Genomic DNA, 18,580 nt, shown 5'->3' with positions numbered 1-18,580 from the left:
TTTTTTAATCAAAAGAAGTTATCAAGAGTTGTTTGAACAGTTTTAGTTTTTTTCTTATCGGCATAAATTCTACGATAACAAGCAAAATGACTCTCCAGACCTCGGCAAACAAGCATTCTTCGATTAACATCTGGATCCATATCCATTACTTGCTGCTTAAGCGATTCTAAACTGCGAAATATCCCATCCAGTTCTTTGACTGTTATTTCCTTTGGAACCTCATCTTCACATTCCATTTGTTCGTTGTTCAATTTCAAGAAGATCGTTGTCACTGAATTTTTTTGATTTTGAATCCAATAATTCTTTAACATCTTCTGCATCAACACCATCAAAACTGAGGTCTTCACCAATTGCAATGATTTCTTTGACCATGTTGTTCACAAGATTTTGAAAACAACCTAAGTCATTAGAGCATTCTAGCAGAAGGTTTTTCCAAACAGCTTTCATGCAACTAGAAGACACTTGCTCCCACGAGTCACAAATGTTCTCAATTGTGTGTTTAATGTTACATTTTTTTCCAAAATTTGTGGTACATAATCGCATTTTCTCCCGTTGTTGTTTCTACTGCCTTTGAGAATGTCTTTTTAAGAAAATAGCTTTGAAAGTTGCAATGACGCCCATGTCCATGGGTTGTGGCAATAATGTCGTATTTGGTGGGAAAAATAAAGCTTTCACATTTTCAACACAGATCATTAAGAGAATTTGGATGACCAGGTGCACTGTCTAAAAGCAAAAGAGCTTTGAAAGCCAAGTTATTTCTCTTGCAATAAGTTCCAATTGCCGGGCAAAAATAAGACAAACCAATCTTCGAATAGACTTTGGTTAACCCAAGCCTTCTGATTCACCTGCCAAATTACAGGTAAAGAGTTCTTGTTACATCCTTTTAAAGCCCTTGGGTTCCGAGTTCGATAGACATGCAGCAGCTTCAATTTAAAATCTCCATTAGCATTCCCTCCAAGCATAACAGTTAAACAATCTTTTGATACTTTATAGCCAGGTGCGCTGCTGCTTTTTTTGATATAAAAGTTCTAGATGGCATTTTTCATCTACATTGAAAATTTGGCAGTAATTGTAATCATTTTCTTCGATAATTTTCTGCAGCTCAGCAGGAAATGTGAATGCAGCATCTTCATCGGCACTTGCAGCTTCACCTGTTATTTTTACATTCTTTAGTCCAGCTCTAGATTTAAAATTTTCAAGGTCAGCCTTTGCTAGCTGCAAATTTTGAATTGTCTTCTTTATATTTAGTCTCTTTAAGTCTTGAAAACATGCTTAGAGCTTTGGCAATGATATTATAGGCACTAATTGGAATTCTCTTTTGATTGTAGTATTCCAGCCAAATAATCAACAGATCTTCCATTTCAACCATTATAGCACTCTGGTTACATGTGCATTGCATACTTGCAGATGTAGATGCCACTTTACCTTGCTTGCAATGTTCATCAGCTTTGGATAAAATAGTCCGTATTGTAGTCTCGTTAAAACCAAATTCGTATTCGATCTCACTTTTACTTTCACCACATTTAAATATTTTAATTATACCAAGTTTTGTATCTAAGGTACCTTCCTCTTCTTTTTTTTCACTTAATGACCCAGTTGTGGGATTGCTCTTATTCTTTGACATGATCAATGGGCTGTAAAATTTACGAAGAACATAATTTTTTAAATACGTACAACAGAACAAGCGGAGCTTGTAATGCACCCACTCTTAATGCTAGCAGCGAAGTAACTGGCTGGCACTCAGCCTCATGGCGTGATTTTCATGATTTTCGCCCATTGTTGTTTCAACTGCCTTTGAGAATGTCTTTTTAAAAAAATAGGCTTTGAAAGTTGCAATGACTCCCATGTCCATGGGTTTTAACAATGTTGTAGTATTTGGTGGAAAAAATAAAACTTTCACATTCTCACACAGATCATTAAGAGAATTTGGATGACCATGAGACTAGCAGCCTCATGGCATGAGCATGATTTTGCATGGTAAATTTAAAGACACGTTAATCAAAACTCTTGCTGCAATTAATTTCGCTACGATAATCAAATCCGTGTTAAGCAAGGGATACCTGTACTTGGTTTAATCCTTTATCCAAGTGTAAGCAAACAAAGTTTGCACCTGAAGTATTTTCAGGACTGAGACAACTTGTATATAGAAGCTAATGACTTCACATCACTTAATATCCTATAATGCAAAGCACATATCCTTACGGGGATGTCTAATGCAATGCATTAAGTGAAGGGTCACTACTCAGACCTGTTTCTACTTTATTGAGATCTCACCAGTGGGAGCCAGACCCAGAGATGATACTAAGGTTGAAGTAATGTTGAGGTCATATTTTCATATACGAGTAGCCAAAAGGTGTCACACTTATTGAATGTATAATGAAAAGATAGTATATTTGGATGCGATTTATGTTTTCATCTACAAATACACCATCATTTCATTATGCATTGCTATAGTTTCTGTACTGGTTTGGACTTCAGGATGAGACTCATAACGATGGAGAATTCAGTGCTAGAGTTCCCCCTCCTACCCCACCACATAGCCATACATGGATGCCTGCTGTCTGACAAGCAGAGAGAGAGATTACATATCAGGGATTACAAATAAGAATTGCAATACCAATTAACTGGTTTACCAGTTTTGGTGTTTTCATTTACTGAAATACCAGTTTACTAGTATTTCAATAAATCAAAAATATTTTTAATGCATGTTATAATAATTTTGCTGTTGACTAATTTTGTAAAATATAGTCCCTTGAATAAGCTTCTGGGACCTTAATGAGTCTTGGCTATGCAGCCAAATGCTTATGTTAGCAGTCAAATACTTGCATTACTAACCTCAAATATTTTGCGATTAATTTAAACTTTTTTTTTGGTACTAGTCACAGGAAATTAATACATTCACTACAAGTTGAGTCAGACAGGAACTCTCTTGAATATAATATCTCTCACATCTGACAAATACATTTTTACACACCATTAAATATATACTCATGTACATACACATAAATATATATACACTGCATCACCTGCTGTGACCATGTTTTTTTTTGGTAATTAAATTGGAATTTTTATTTGAAAAGAGATAACACAATAATTGTCACAAATGATGAAGAATGTAATATAACATTTTATTTTTGCTACTAACTTCCTATTGATAATTTTCCTCCAAATTAATCTGTTATCTGTCAGGACTCCAATACTACCAGATATATTTCAGTCTTCCTAAGGTACTTCTTACTATATCAATCCACCTAGATCTTGGTCTATGTTTTTTTCTGTCATGGCAACAAACATTTATTTTGCTAACTTTCCTCTCTCATTAAGTGTTAAATATACACAGGTTAGCTCTGCACATACATTCCTGAATGCTAACAAGTTTCTTTATGATAACTTTGTTTTTAATATGATTCTGCCATTGATACCATGTGCTCACAGCTTTAATTTTTCTCAGAGATTATATGTGGAGATAGCTAGTTTAGTGTTTTGACTAATTTCCCAATTATTCAATATAAATTTATTCAGTTGACTTCCTCCTATAACAACTTAGAATTCTCTTTCTTACAGCAGTTATTTAATTTAATAAAGGAATCCTGTAAACTTGTAATGGAATTATTTAACAGTATACATCATCAGCATAAAGTAAAGAGCTGAAATAAATATTTCTAATTTTAACATCAGATTTAATATCACTTTCCATCATAATACAATCTATATAGATGATTAAACAGATGATTACATTTCAATTCTAAATACTGACTTACAACTGAAATATAGACTATGTATTGCTTAATATTTTGCAGATAGGATTAACCAACCAGAAAACTGATGCGATTACATTAATTAGACAAAATGGGTGAAATATGATTAGCAATTAGTTCATTTATACATATTCCATATCCTCTCAATTTCAACTTACTTTTAAACAAAAATGAAACATAAAGTTAAAAAAAAATTGCAAACCTGAGTGTGTTGTGAATGTAACTACATTGAATTAGTTTAAAGCCCAGTTGGACAGCTTTGTATGTGATAGTGTGCACCTCTCATAATGAGTCTATGACTTCATGGAGGTCAGATGTTAATAATAATGAAAAAACTTTCCAGAACCATTTCACAAACATACATGGTTTCAGGTCGAAACCTCAATCATAACCATTTCCATTTCTGACTTACAAAGTTAAACTGTTACTTTTCCTAGAAGAAAATCAACTATCAGCATCTTCAGTCATCACTCTGCCAATTAAAAACACTTCCACTCCTTTTGTATGAAAGATGGCATTTATGCACATTACTTATTCTGATATCCTAGGTCAGATTGTCCAAACTAGAATCTTCATCATTTTGATGATCTCTGATTAAAAAAATCTCCCATCTCTTTAAAATTCATTTGTATTCTCTAATACTTTCCTAATGTCACCAACTATTCTAAACATTTTGATTTTCTTTCTTTAAATCTTGACTCCCTCAAGTCCAAGAGTCCTGAAGCAAAATCAACTGTAAAGTAATTAATGTCCTCACTACTGATTGACTTACTGACCTGTTGGATCGGTTCAGTTTTCCAAAGGCAGAGGTTCTGTGTGCTATTACCAATCTCATGCAAGCTGTATATATGTCTAAAAGAGATGATTTCTTCATTCATGGAAGAATATTCATACAACCACAGCCCAACATTATATCTAAAATCTAGGTCTAACCTGGAAATGTGTGTGTGTTCCTTCCACTCAAGAAAGTTTGTAAACTCCTTATTACCAAGTAAACTATTGTTTTCTTAAAAAAATATTTTTGTTTTATTTTATTATATATATATATATATATTTGTTTGTTTTATTTATTTATTTTTTTACATAATTGAGAAACTGTTTATAGACCAGGCTGACATGGAATTTTTTGAAGCTACTTCAGATCTCCAAAAAGCAGGGCATTGGTCTCACATTATGCAATGAAATTCACTTCCCACCTATAGATAATCACAAACATCCTTGTTCATGACAGGATTCACTTGACCAATGAAAGGCTGGCAAGTAGTGAGATGACATCTGTGCTTTCTGTTTTTTTATTTCGTTGCAATGCAACTATTTTGAATTACAAGAGTTCTAGTTGCTATGATTTGAATGGGATAAAGAAGTTTTAGAGAGGACACAAAGACAGGTAACAAACATTATATTAGTACTGTTGAATATTGACCATGAGGACAGATTGAGGATATGTAATCTGCAAAGTTTGGTAGAAGATGGAGAAGTGATAGGACTGAGACATTTAAACTGAGAAAGTCATTTAAGAGATAGGCACTTGGCAGATTTTTTGAAGGATAGAATAAGAAAAAGTGTTTTTTTTTTTTTGCTTGGAGAATGATGATACATGGAATGCACCAGATGAGAGGGTGATAATAGTGTTGACAATTAATGAATGAGTTTAAGGAGTGATATGACAAGATTTTGCTTCCTTATCGAATTGTTATTCTTTTAGATAAACTGTGTTAATCCCAAAATGAAATAAATGGTGCTAGGTAGGACGTGATGAGGATGTCTGACAACAGCTGGACAAACAGAACAGAATAGACATCAAGAACTGGTTATTAGAAACCAGGTAGACCAGTAGTAAGATGGATGATGAGATAAAAAGATATTATGGACATTTAAGGTTTATATGGACAGCTCAGGTTTATATTTAAATGGATACAGTTGAACATTGTTTCTGTTGATTCCAATGTCTTTCTGTCAGTCTCACGATAACAACAGTATGAGATTTCCAATACATTCCACTTCATGTCTTGCAGACCAGTCATCATTTGGGTCTGCAGAAGACAGTGCTGCACATGACTAGATAGAGATGAGGCACTGGATTTCCCATATGCAATCTTCTATACACTTTTACATAATTTTTCTGTTTGTCTGTAATATGGGATACTGTAATCATACCAAATGCAGAGACACCCAGGTACATCAGGCTGCTGTGTTTTGGTTTTGCTGATGAAAAACAAAGACTGTAAATTAGAAGTGTGAATGTAGGTCTGAATTTGCAGTTCTTGAGAACTTATGCCAACTTGTTGCAATGGAACTGATGTATGGAAGAGAGAGAGAGAGATCCTTTTCTTCACTACTATCAGTTTCAAGACATGTTTGCAGATGAAAGAGAAGTCTTTTCACAGATCTTTTTTTGTTATAGCCATTCTTCTGAATGTGGTAGTGAGAAATCAGGGTTCTCTAGTTAAATCTTCATTATCCTTAATCAAGATTGAAGGCTCAGGCTTCTAATGTTGATGATCTTTGACTTTTCAGGTCGATAATAATGAGGCTATACATATAAATACCTATTTGTGTAGAGTGAATTTCTATATAGTGTAATTTTTAGCCAGTATGAAGATGGAGGGTATCTGATGTCCAAAAAGGGAAGAAAACCACTGGTCTCCAACTCCACCATAACTTGTTTTTTTTTTTTTGATGTTGGCAGTTCAGATGATTTAAAATCTCTTGGAAGGTGTTTTGACCATAATTTCATATCAAGAAATATCCAGCACTTTCAGTGATTTTTTTTTTAATCCTGATGTATTTTATTTGTTATTTTTAGAACTTTTAACTTTAAGTATATACAGTAGAGCCTAGTGAAGCTCAGGTCACCAAAAATTATCATATTTGAAATGAAAAAATTTGAATTATTTATAGATAGGATTTTACATATTAACTAGAACCCTCCACCCCCCATACACACATCACCAAATTTCCAAGTTAGTCAATTCATGGTGCAGGCAAGTAGGTCTCTCCTCTGACATAAAGGGTTTTAACTTTTAACTCTGTACTCAGAGAAAATGGTCACAGAACCCACAGACAATATACCAGTGAGAGTTATATGGTCACAAAAGATGAAGTCAGTTGTCTGACACACCCTTCTCAAAAATCATCAATACCCTTGAAACACACTACTAGTGATGACTAAAGATTTCCAAAAAATGGAGACTAAAAGCACCACCTATTCCCTGTGGGGAATAAAAGGTGTTAGAGAACTTATTTACTTCTGAATTGTATATTTCTAGAAAGCTGTTTTGAAAACAAGCAACTAGAAAAAGAAACTGTCAAAATTTCAGATAAATATATTGATAAGCTACAACATAAAGTACAAGATTTGTGTGCTTTTCTAGATATTTCTTCTAACTTCTTAACCACTCAGAGGTAGAATTAAAGAACCTACCAAAACATACACTGCTGTATTTGTCAGATGTGTGCTCTGACTGGTCTGGCTGTTTTATGTATGAGGTACTGAGAGAAAAAAATTCTGTCATCTCTGTATGATACTGGCTAACTCAACTTTCAGTTGAAATGAGTTTATACATGTTCCCTTCTTCCTGGAAAGAATCTGAACCCAGGTCTTTCCTATCAAAGCACAAATGTGTTCTTCCAGGTACATTAAGGAGGCACTCAGGGTAACATAATTAACTTGAGTACCTCACACACCACTTAAAGGATACTTTACATGGTTTGAGGATAGCCATGATTACTGCACCATAACCAGAATAATTATTACTACCAAATCTTCAAAACTAAATTTTGTAGATTAATTATTATACTTACCTAAAGATGAAAAGTCTGCAGATTTAGGTGCACAGTTATATGGAGTGAGGTCAACTGTTTTCATGTATTTCATAGCCTGAAGATCAAGCTTATACATTCCCCTTTGATTGGTGTGAACTACATAACCATACTTCCAGCCATGGCCTAAGTCTTGTGATGGTGGTATAAATAACCCACTTACCTGTAATGATAAAAAAAAATTCCGCATTAAAATATCACTATTCAAGTGCATTTTTTTTAGCAATACCTATACTTATATTGAGTACCCTTCTCCTTATTATAAGGAGAAGGGTACTCAAAGGGTATCCTTTCTTCTGATTGAGGATGAGGTTGACTCCAAAAAAGATAACATTTTGTAACAACATATTTATGTTGTTATCAAATCACCTTATTATAAAATATGTTTAAAAACATCTCATAAAACATATGGTGCACAAAATAAACTTCAGATGTAAAGGAACATGAAATTCTAATAAAGAATTTCTATAATAGATATGTCAAGATTTGTGGCAATAATTGAAGAGAAAAACTTGGCTGTTCCCACTGTGCAAAGATCAAATCTAGGGACAGAGTAAAATTTTATACATTTCTTTGGAATGGCATAAGTGCACTATTAAAAAATGGAATGCAAAAAATGTACATAAGACATATATTGTGAAACGTTCCTTATACAACTTTATAGAGAGAATTAGTTACTAAGATTTTGGCAGCTTATTACTTATATTATACATGCATATACATTAAGCATTTTGAATCGGAACCTAGAAAATTTGAAAGAGGGGGAGGGGAGGAAGAGTTTTAAAATGTTTTGATAAATTTAGTTTAATCCTTTATCCAAGTGTGAGCAAACAAAGTTTGCGCCTGAAAATATCTTCAGGACTGGGATAAGGTAGTACAACACCGGGCAACTCACAGCAAAGGTGGACCAAGCTAACAACACTCCTATCTCAGTATCTCCCATAATGCAAAACACATCTCCTTGCAGATATGTATAATGTTATGCATTAAGGGAAGGGCCACTACCCAGACTAGTTTCGACCTTTATTGAGGTCTCTTCAGTGGGAGCCAGGCCCAGAAGTGGAGATACCAGGCAGAAGTAATGGCGAGGTCATCTTTACCTATACTACCTTGCCCCAGTCCTGAAGATATTTTCAGCCGCTAACTTTGTTTGCACATACTTGGATAAAGGCTTAAACTAAATTTATTATAGTCTAACCAAGTGAAAAATAAACTTTCAAAATAATTTGATCTTCTAAGGCAGAGATTCTCAACCTATGGTACGCATACCACTGGTGGTAAGTGAGCCACTGCCTTACTAGTACATCTAATATCTTGAATTAAATATAGTGGTATGCCACTGGAAAAGGTTGAGAACCCCTGTTCTAAGGTATTACTAACTTCAACTCAATCAGATCTTGGTCTACTTCTGGGTCACTTTTCTGCCATCATGATATTAAACACCTATTTTACTAACTTCAACTCAATCAGATCTTGGTCTACTTCTGGGTCACTTTTCTGCCATCATGATATTATACACCTGTTTTACTACCTTAAGATTAGTTCTGCTTAAGAATTCTTGAATGCTAATGATATTACATTCCTTTCTAATATCTTCGATTCTTAATATGATTCTGCCATTGTTGCTATCTTGTTCACTTCTTTAATCTTCCTAAGAATTAAGAATGCTAGTCTTCAATGATGTATTTCTGACCCACCTTTCAGATCCATAAAGTTAAACTGGTTTGAACACTGTCTTGTATATTGCTAGTTTGATGTTTCAACGAATTTCTCTTTCATTCCATATAACTTTATTCAGTTGGGCTCTCCACCATACTAATTTTGATTATTTTATTTTCAATTTTCCATGTTCTCTTTTTTTTTTAGTTTGTATTTTTCTTTGGGCATGGACAAACATCAGAATGGGAAATTTGAGAACGAGAGTTTTTTTTTTTTCCTATGGTCAACAGAAAGTTTTACTAGAAGAAGTGGAGAAATTTTATAAGATTAATAATCAGAGAAGGCAGCTGACATAAAGAAAGAGGAAAATTGGTTCTCATTAGAGATCTAAACAGCAGAGTAGGAAATGATTAACAGACATATAAATGTTTTGGGAAAATTTTAGAGAAAAGAGCAAAGATAATAATAATGGTAAGTACCTGCTTGATTTCTGTTCAAAACATGGACTAGTCATTACTAACACAATATTCCAACATAAAGATAACATCACATGGAGAGAAGATACAAGAAATAAAAAAGTCTCATGGCATATGTTATTCTTGATAGCAAATATCTTCACACTAGTTCAGGACATACAAGGGTATACACAGGATTGATCATTTAGTTTTGAGTAGAATAAAACTGAATATATCATACTGAAAAAGAACTATGTGTAAGAAAGTTTTAAAAATACAGCTGAGCAGATCTCTGATATGAACTGTGAACGCAAATATACAAATGGTATTCAAGAAAAATTGAAAGAATTAGAAAACAAGAATGAAACCTCGCGTATTCATTGGTAGACCCTGAAGTAAACATTGATTCAGCCAGAGAGAAATATAGTGACATTGTCCAGAAGGACAGACAAATCAGAACAGAACTTTGTGGAGGACTCAGGAAGTTAGAAGCAGTCCTGAAAAAGAAAACATACCAAACATTCCTGGCAAGAGTCAGCAAATGCCCTATGATAATACAGAGAAAAAAAATTTAAGAAAGCTCTGTGTAAAAGTAGCTAAATGAAAGTCATGGGAAGATTGTAAGAATACAGAAGATAAATATTACTGAAGAAGCATAGAAATGGAGGAAAGTGTGCAGTAAAAGGATTCAGATAATAAAGATGACATGAAATTAAACATATTCTGCATATGATTATTATTATCGATAATAACAATGTGATTATTATTATTAATAATTTGGAGTAATTACTCTGAAAGCTTGTTAAATGAAACAAGCAGTGGCAGAACAGTGGTAGAAATACAAATAGTAGTAGATATCAACACTCCAGGGAGAAAAAGCTATCAGAAGCCTGAAATGTGGAAAGGCAGCTGGAGTAAATGATATTCAACCAGAAATGCTCAAATATTGAGCATTTCTGGTTGAATATCATTTCTGGCCACTATAAAAGCTTTATAGTGGCCAATACATAATTCAGAAGGCTTGGTCAGGAGGCAAAATTCCAGATGATGGAAGTAGCTCTCGTAATCCCTATCTATAAAAAGAGAAATAAAATTGTGACAATTACAGAAGAATCTCTCTACTGAGTGAAGTAAGATTTATATAAAGATAACTGAAGGAGCTAAGAAAATTATGGAAGAGAAACCTGAAGACCAAGTTGGATTCATTCCAAACAGAGGTTGTCGAGATCAGATTTTCACTTTACAACAAACAGTTGAGAAATCATGGAAATAAAACAAGGATCTGTTTAAGTTTTGGAGATTTGGAAAAGCATATGACATGCTTTTAGAAAAGCTGTTCAGAACACTACACAGAACAATATATAGTCTATGAGAGGTGGCATTTCCTGGAAGGTTTGCGTAAAGAAGGCTCCCAGCTCAGATAAGTTTTTTTGGCTGATTAAAGATGTGTTTATATGTAAGAGTTGTGATAGAAGTTGTGCACCTGAAGTGATTGTAGTGCATGTGGGCTTGTTTGTTTACAAAATCATTAAACTTAGCACATTGATACATGGCAGTGAAAAGAAAATCACTGTGTAAGTCTGCATGAAAAATAAAGTAGATGGCATAGACTTCTCAAAAATGGTACAGTACTGAGAATGTAATATGTATGCATCTGAAGATGTCGTGGATATTTATGTAGAGAGGCTAAATAAGAGAAAAGAATGGGTGTGGGTATGTTGGAAATGCGATATTCTGATGGACCATGAAACCTGTTTAAATATGAGTTTAAATAGTTAAATACGAGTAGGGAACATGGTATCATAACTGACCGAGCAGTTGAAGATTGTGCAAATGTTCAGAGAGCATGTGGAAATAATAGCACAGAAAAAAAGTTCAATTGACAATAAAGCAAGTGATAATTGATACGATGTTAAAAAACAGAGTGAAATTAATGATAAAGTGGGCAATAATGTTGAACAACAGAGTGCAATGTAAGGCTGTGAGTGGGATGGATGGCAAACATGTGTGTGTGTGTGCATGTGATTGGCAATAAAATAGCGAGAGCGAATGATAGTAAAAAAAGATGCACGATTTGAAAGCTGAATTGGTCAAGATGAAGCAAGAGATGAAATGGATGTGAAATGAAATGAAGAAAATTGTAGATAAGTATGAGAGCACGAAGAAGAAGAAAACAGATGATATCGGTAAGAAAATAGGAACAAAAGATCGTCAGTGGCATTGTAATTCAGATATCAGGAGGTAGTCGAGAAGGATAAAAGATAATAGTGTGATAGGAAAGGCATTCAGTGTGTTGCTCAGGTATGACCATGATGAAATGAGGCAGAGAGCAGGAATTATGAATCATATATGTCAGCAGAAATATGTGAAGAGAAAGGAGTGCAGTTTGTTAATGTGTGGAATGAGTTTGAAGGAAGAATTAAACTGCATAAGAGTGACAGACTGTATTTGAATGGTTTTGGTGTGTCATGGAGAGATTGCTGATAGAAGGGAGAGAGTAATGAGTACAGAGAACGAACCTCAGCAAGTAAGAAGCAATGTGAAAGAGCAGGAAAATAAGGAAGGAAGGAGAGATTGAAATGGTTTATGAATTAAGAAGCGGGCACATGAGTGCAGAGAATGAGAAAACAAGTGTGCACGACAAACAGGGAAACAGGGAGACTCATAGTGGACAGGGGAACTCAGTGTGAGAATGGTTGATGATCCAAGATGTGAATGTGTGTGTATAAAGGGAAGGAAATGAACCGGGATGTAGGTAAAATGTTGGATTTGAAGAGGGGTTCTGGGAAGAGTAAGGAAAAAAAGAAATAGCTTGAGGAAAGTATGGAGAATCCTTTCTTTTAGGGTTACATGGTGATCAGCATTCATTTTAAACTTTTTTATGGAATTTACAACCGTGTTAAAAAAAACATTTTTTATTATCCCGACGTTTCGATCTTCACATCAAGATCATCATCTGGAGCGTACATAAGTATACAGAACAAGCTGAGTTGCATCATTAACTGTAAGCTAGAGAAACAATGATTTGATCACGTGTTATTCTACTGGCGTGACCTCTGGTGAAAAAAAATAAAAAAATAAAATTAATAAATAAAATAAAATAAAATAAAAATTTTTACATCAAGCTAAATTCTATTTTTTTTACAATGACAGGAATAAACATTCTTTTAGATGATTTTCTTTCAGAAACAATTGGTGTCCTATTTTTAGTATTACAATTCTTATTTACAATACTGGATTTTTTACATTCCTGTTTATAGTTGTTCTTGGTGAGGAAGGTCGAATATATATCTTCCATATGTTTGGGATTTTTAAACCATCATTGTTGTTCAGATTGGGGTGGTTGCTGATAATCTCGCAGGCTTCCTTGAATTTTCGTTCATACCATGTTCTGGTGTGATGTAGACAGCTGGTGGTTTTCCAGTCAATTCTGTGTAAGGTATTCAGGGCATGATCAGAAAGGCCAGCTTCACCATAATTATTACATTTAATGTGTCGTTTATGTTCTTTTTGTCTAATAGGAATACTGCGTCCTGTTTCTCCTATATATGGTATGTTGCAGGTACAATAAATCCGGTATACTCCAGGGTGAGCTAGTGGAGGGAGTGGGTCTTGGATGAGTTGAGTAAGTTTTTTAATTTTGCAGGAGGTTTAAAGGTGGCTTTGAGGTTGTACTTTTGTAGTACTCTATTTTGTTTGATATTCCTTTAATGTAGGGAATGGTTATAGTTTTACTGTAGTCCGGTTTGTCTTTGTTTTTTATTGTGGTTTTGTAGAGAATTTTGTTTATAGTATTTGGGTTGTATCCATTTTGTTGTAGGTTATTACTGATAATTTTAAATTCGTCTTTCAGTGCCTGTTCACTGGAACAAATCGTCTGAGCTCTGTTTTTTAGCGTGTTGATGACACCTAGTTTTTGTGTTGGGCGGTGGTAGGAATTTATGTGTATATATTGTCCCGTATGTGTTGGTTTTCGGTAAACAGTGAAGGAAAGATTGTCCGAGGGAAGACGTGTGACAAGTGTATCTAGAAACGGAAGTGTGTTGTGTTTTTCAATTTCAATTGTGAACTGTATGCGTTTGTGTTGTTTGTTTAGGTGGCTAAGGAATGTGTCTAATGTCTGGCGGCCATGGGACCAGATCGCGAAAACATCGTCAACGTATCTAAGCCAGACTTTGGGTTTTAGAGGGGAGGAAACTAGGGCAAGTTGCTCAAAATGCTCCATGTAAAAGTTAGCAATAGGGGGGGGGATAATGGCGAGCCCATGGCTGTGCCTTCTTTTTGTAAGTAGAAGGCGTTTTGCCATACAAAATAACCCGACCGTAATACATGCGCAAAAAGCGGCGTGATATCTGGAGGGAATTTGTTCTGTAGGAGAAGGATTGTGTCATTGATTGGGACATTCGTAAAGAGGGCAGAGACGTCAAAACTGACTAATAAATCATCTTTTTCTAATGTGATGTCTTTGGTGATGTTTATGAAGTGTTGTGTGTTTTTTATATAGGAAGGGGAATGATCTACCAACTCCTTGAGTGTTGCCGCTAATTTTTTGGCTAAGTGATACGTCGGGCTATCAATTCCTTCAATGATAGGTCTTAGCGGGGTGTTTTCTTTGTGAATTTTTGGTAGCCCGTATGTTCTAGGGGAGCACGCATAATGAGGGAACAATTTTTTTACTGTATTTTCGGGCCATGTGGTAATTGCTTTAAGTAGTTTCTCCGTTTTTTTTTTTTTTTTTGTTCTGTTAGTTGGGTTGTAGTTAACTAATTTGTATGTGTTATTGTCAGAGACCTGCAGATTCATTTTTTCTATATAAGTGGTACGGTTTAAAATGACAGTGGCATTTCCTTTATCGGCTCTGGTTATGACTATGTTCGGATTTGTTTTAAGTGATTTTATCGCTGTTAATTCGTGTTTAGTTATGTTATGGTTTAAAATGTTCGCAGTTTCTATACGTATTTTGTCTGCTATGTTATTAGGTATGAATCTTAGGCCTCTTTCCATATTACAAATAACTTCAAGTTTGTCTATCATTTTTGGTGCTATAGCAAAATTTAAACCTTTGTTAAGTATAGAGATTTCGTCTTTGTTTAGAGTGTGGTTAGATAGGTTAATTATATTATTGATACCTGTGGGTGATTGGTGGCTCCTGTTGTTTCTTGCTTCTGGTTGGTTGTTGTTGTTCACTGTGGCAAACTTTGAATATGGCAGCTGGTTTTGTCATTCTTTTAGTCTTTGAAATTTGTTGTTCTTTCTTCGTTTGTTGGATGTGGTTTGCTGTGTTGTCTGTAATCCTTTCTAAGATTATCCAGATATCTGCGTTTAAGTAGCTGGACAGTTCCGTTTTTTCTTTTAGTAGCTGGTTTGTGTAGCGGCTAGGTTCTTTCTGGTAGCTTGGATCTGCTCTCTCAGTAGTGCTTTCTCCATGCGGTGGTATATTCTTTGTGCCTTTGTTGAAGTGAATTTTCTCTTCAGCCTGATGCAATTAGGAGTGATATCGCTGTCCCTACACTGTTTTAATATACAGCCAAAATACTATAAACAAAATTCTCTACAAAACCACAATAAAAAACAAAGACAAACCGGACTACAGTAAAACTATAACCATTCCCTACATTAAAAGAATATCAGACAAAATAAACAGAGTACTACAAAAGTACAACCTCAAAGCCACCTTTAAACCTCCTGCAAAATGAAAAAACTTACTCAACTCATCCAAAGACCCACTCCCTCCACTAGCTCACCCTGGAGTATACCGGATTTATTGTACATACCTGCAACATACCATATATAGGAGAAACAGGACGCAGTATTCCTATTAGACAAAAAGAACATAAACGACACATTAAATGTAATAATTATGGTGAAGCTGGCCTTTCTGATCATGCCCTGAATACCTTACACAGAATTGACTGGAAAACCACCAGCTGTCTACATCACACTAGAACATGGTATGAACAAAAATTCAAGGAAGCCTGCGAGATTATCAGCAACCACCCCAATCTGAACAACAATAATGGTTTAAAAATCCCAAACATATGGAAGATATATATTCGACCTTCCTCACCAAGAACAACTATAAACAGGACTGTAAAAAATCCAGTATTGTAAATAAGAATTGTAATACTAAAAATAGGACACCAATTGCTTCTGAAAGAAAACCATCTAAAAGAATGTTTATTCCTGTCATTGTAAAAAAATAGAATTTAGCTTGATGTAAAATTTTTATTTTATTTTATTTTATTTATTAATTTTTATTTTATTTTATTTTATTTATTAATTTTTATTTTTTTATTTTTTTTCACCAGAGGTCACGCCAGTAGAATAACACGTGATCAAATCATTGTTTCTCTAGCTTACAGTTAATGATGCAACTCAGCTTGTTCTGTATACTTATGTACGCTCCAGATGATGATCTTGATGTGAAGATCGAAACGTCGGGATAATAAAAAAAGTTTTTTTTTTTTTAACACGGTTGTAAATTCCATAAAAAAGTTTAAAATGAAAGTATGGAGAAGTCACATCTAATAAGTGGTATCAGTGAAACTTGTTATCGATCCAGGAATGGGCTGTTATATTTGCATTGATTGAGTTTGTCCATTCCAAAAATTATTGCAATAAGTGAGGCATGGTTGGATGAGAATGACATCCTGACAGGAATAGAGATGTATTTCGTGAAGATAGAAAGAGTAAAAAAGGAGGTGGAGTGCTATTGATGATAGAAAAAGAGTTATGTCCATACAAGATAAAGATGCAAGGGAGGAAATAGTGGTAGCAGTTTTAAGGCAGTATGTTGTGAGATAGAGGTGAACAGAATGAAATCCTTTGTTGGATGTTGATATAGACCTGGTAATGTGAAGGGTAGTGACAAGGAAATGTATAAGCAAATTAGTCAAGCAAATGGGAAAAGGGTGATCGTTATGGATGATTTTAATTATCGCAATATAGATTGGGATAACGAGATAGCAGCCAGAAGTAAAAAAAATGAGTTTCTTAAGTTTTTGAGAGACAACTACCTCAGACAGTATTTAACAGAGGGCACACAAGGATTGAGGGTCTTGGATTTAACCATCTCATCAGAGTATGTTATTATAAATGAGGTGCCAAATCTCCCTCCAGTTGGTGAGAGTGACCATGCAGTGATTACCAGGGTGGTTGGCAGATAACTTCTGTGAGGAAAGGGTATATGTGGAACTGCAAGGCTGGTGATATGAGAAGCTCAGGAGATAGCTTGGAGTTGTAGCATGGAATGAGAAGTTATGTAGAAAGGTTATCAATGCTGCTTGGGTGATATTCAAGAACTATGTAGTAGAAGCAATGTCTAAACGTATTCCTGATGTCAGAAGATTAAATATGGCAGGTGTGAAAGATGAATGAAGAGATTAAGCGTGTAATACAGAGGGAAAAAGGCATTATGGAAGCAACATAAGAGGAGTGGTAATAATGAATTCCATGAGTGATACACAGAACAGACTGTCTCTTTTGCTCATACTGTCCTAGTGCTGCTCTTACTGTCCTTTTGCTACCCTTTGTTAAGGGTAGCAAAAGGACAGCATGAGCAGCACTTAGCTAATGAAGCCAAAAATATCCCAGAGAGTGCTTTCGATATGTAGCCAGCAAAAATAAGAATCATTATGATAGGATGGCATTGACTGGAAAAAATTATATAAAGGCAACTGCTGCAAAGGATATAGTTGAAATATTTAATGAGCAGTTTATGAAGGTCTTTGATCCTCGTGAATGTGATATCATGGAGAGTGTGAAAGCAGTAGACGAGGATGAGAGAGACTGATTGTGAGTGAGGAAGAGATATATGGGGAATTAAGCAAACGATATTAATATGGCTGTGGGACTTGATGATATATCACCACATATATCCTTCACACACCTTGAGGGTGTGTGAAGGATATATGTCACATATCACAAACATGATAACATCTCATTTACACAATATAACTGTAGTATGTTGAACAGTTTTTCTCTTAGCACCTTAATGCCTTTTCTAGATCAATAAACTTAAATGCAGTCAATTCAATATAGTGGACAGTTTCTACAATGTGCTTTAGAATTGCCTATGCTTGAATGTTTCAGTTGGTAATTTTCAGTAATATATATATGTTTTATGGAATATTCAGTGAAGAAATTCTTTTGTAATCCTTAGATTCAGTTTATTTCCTTTTTTATAGATGAGTGCTACTACAAGAGGTTTACTCTGATCATCTAAAGTTTTCAATATTCTGACCAGACTCAGAATTGTGTAGTGTAGCTACTATAATATTTTTATACCTCAATCATCTTATGCAATATGTTCTACATGAATCCAATTGTTTCCATGAATCCAATTTACAAAAAATAGTTCACCCTGACCACGAACATGCTCCAATAATAAAAGTTTCGTATCTCACAGAAATAACGCACGCAAGCATACGATACACTGCCCAAATGAGCAGTGTTGAAATCACTTGTACCGTGCAATGAGAAGCACAAATGAATATCAGCGAGTCTAACTGCAATTGCCCAAATGTGAAAATTCCAACACTGTGTTAGATTGCAGTGCATTTGTCTCGTAATCTAAAGTGTTAATCAAACAATTCCAATTATTAACTATTCAATCAATGTCGAAACATAAGCTGTAACCTTTAACATGTTGTATTGCATTTATATAATGTTGTAAGCATTGTTATTATTTATAAACACAAACAAAAATTAATTTTTTCATTTTTTCCTTGGGGGTACCGCAGTGCTTATGTACGAGCCGCCACTGTCTATGTGCATACACACACAACCCTACAGGCATTCACAGATCTCAATATCAGTGGGATTGAATATAGCCTTCAGTGGCAAAGCAAAGACCTTATCCACTTCGCCCAAAGCCTGGAGATCTAC

The 18,580-nt window shown here is 34.7% G+C and overlaps 1 protein-coding gene across 2 annotated transcripts in view; it reads right to left on the bottom strand.

The window, feature by feature from the left end:
• The window catches only part of LOC150099257 (follistatin-related protein 5-like), a 503,787-nt gene that overhangs the window by 37,474 nt on the left and 447,733 nt on the right, over window positions 1–18,580 (bottom strand). For both annotated transcript variants that reach the window (XM_090403821.1, XM_090403822.1), the window contains exon 13: window positions 7,563–7,743. In XM_090403821.1, the coding sequence (XP_090259947.1) occupies window positions 7,563–7,743 (181 nt within the window). The remainder of the gene's footprint in view (window positions 1–7,562; window positions 7,744–18,580) is intronic.

Source organism: Typopeltis vanoorti, chromosome 14, assembly GCF_054136105.1.
Source record: "Typopeltis vanoorti isolate ZY-2024b chromosome 14, IOZ_Tvanoo_1.0, whole genome shotgun sequence".
NCBI classification, from domain to species: Eukaryota; Metazoa; Arthropoda; class Arachnida; order Uropygi; family Thelyphonidae; genus Typopeltis; species Typopeltis vanoorti.
Note: the sequence above shows the minus strand (reverse complement) of the source record. Positions and strands in the feature narration are given on the sequence as shown.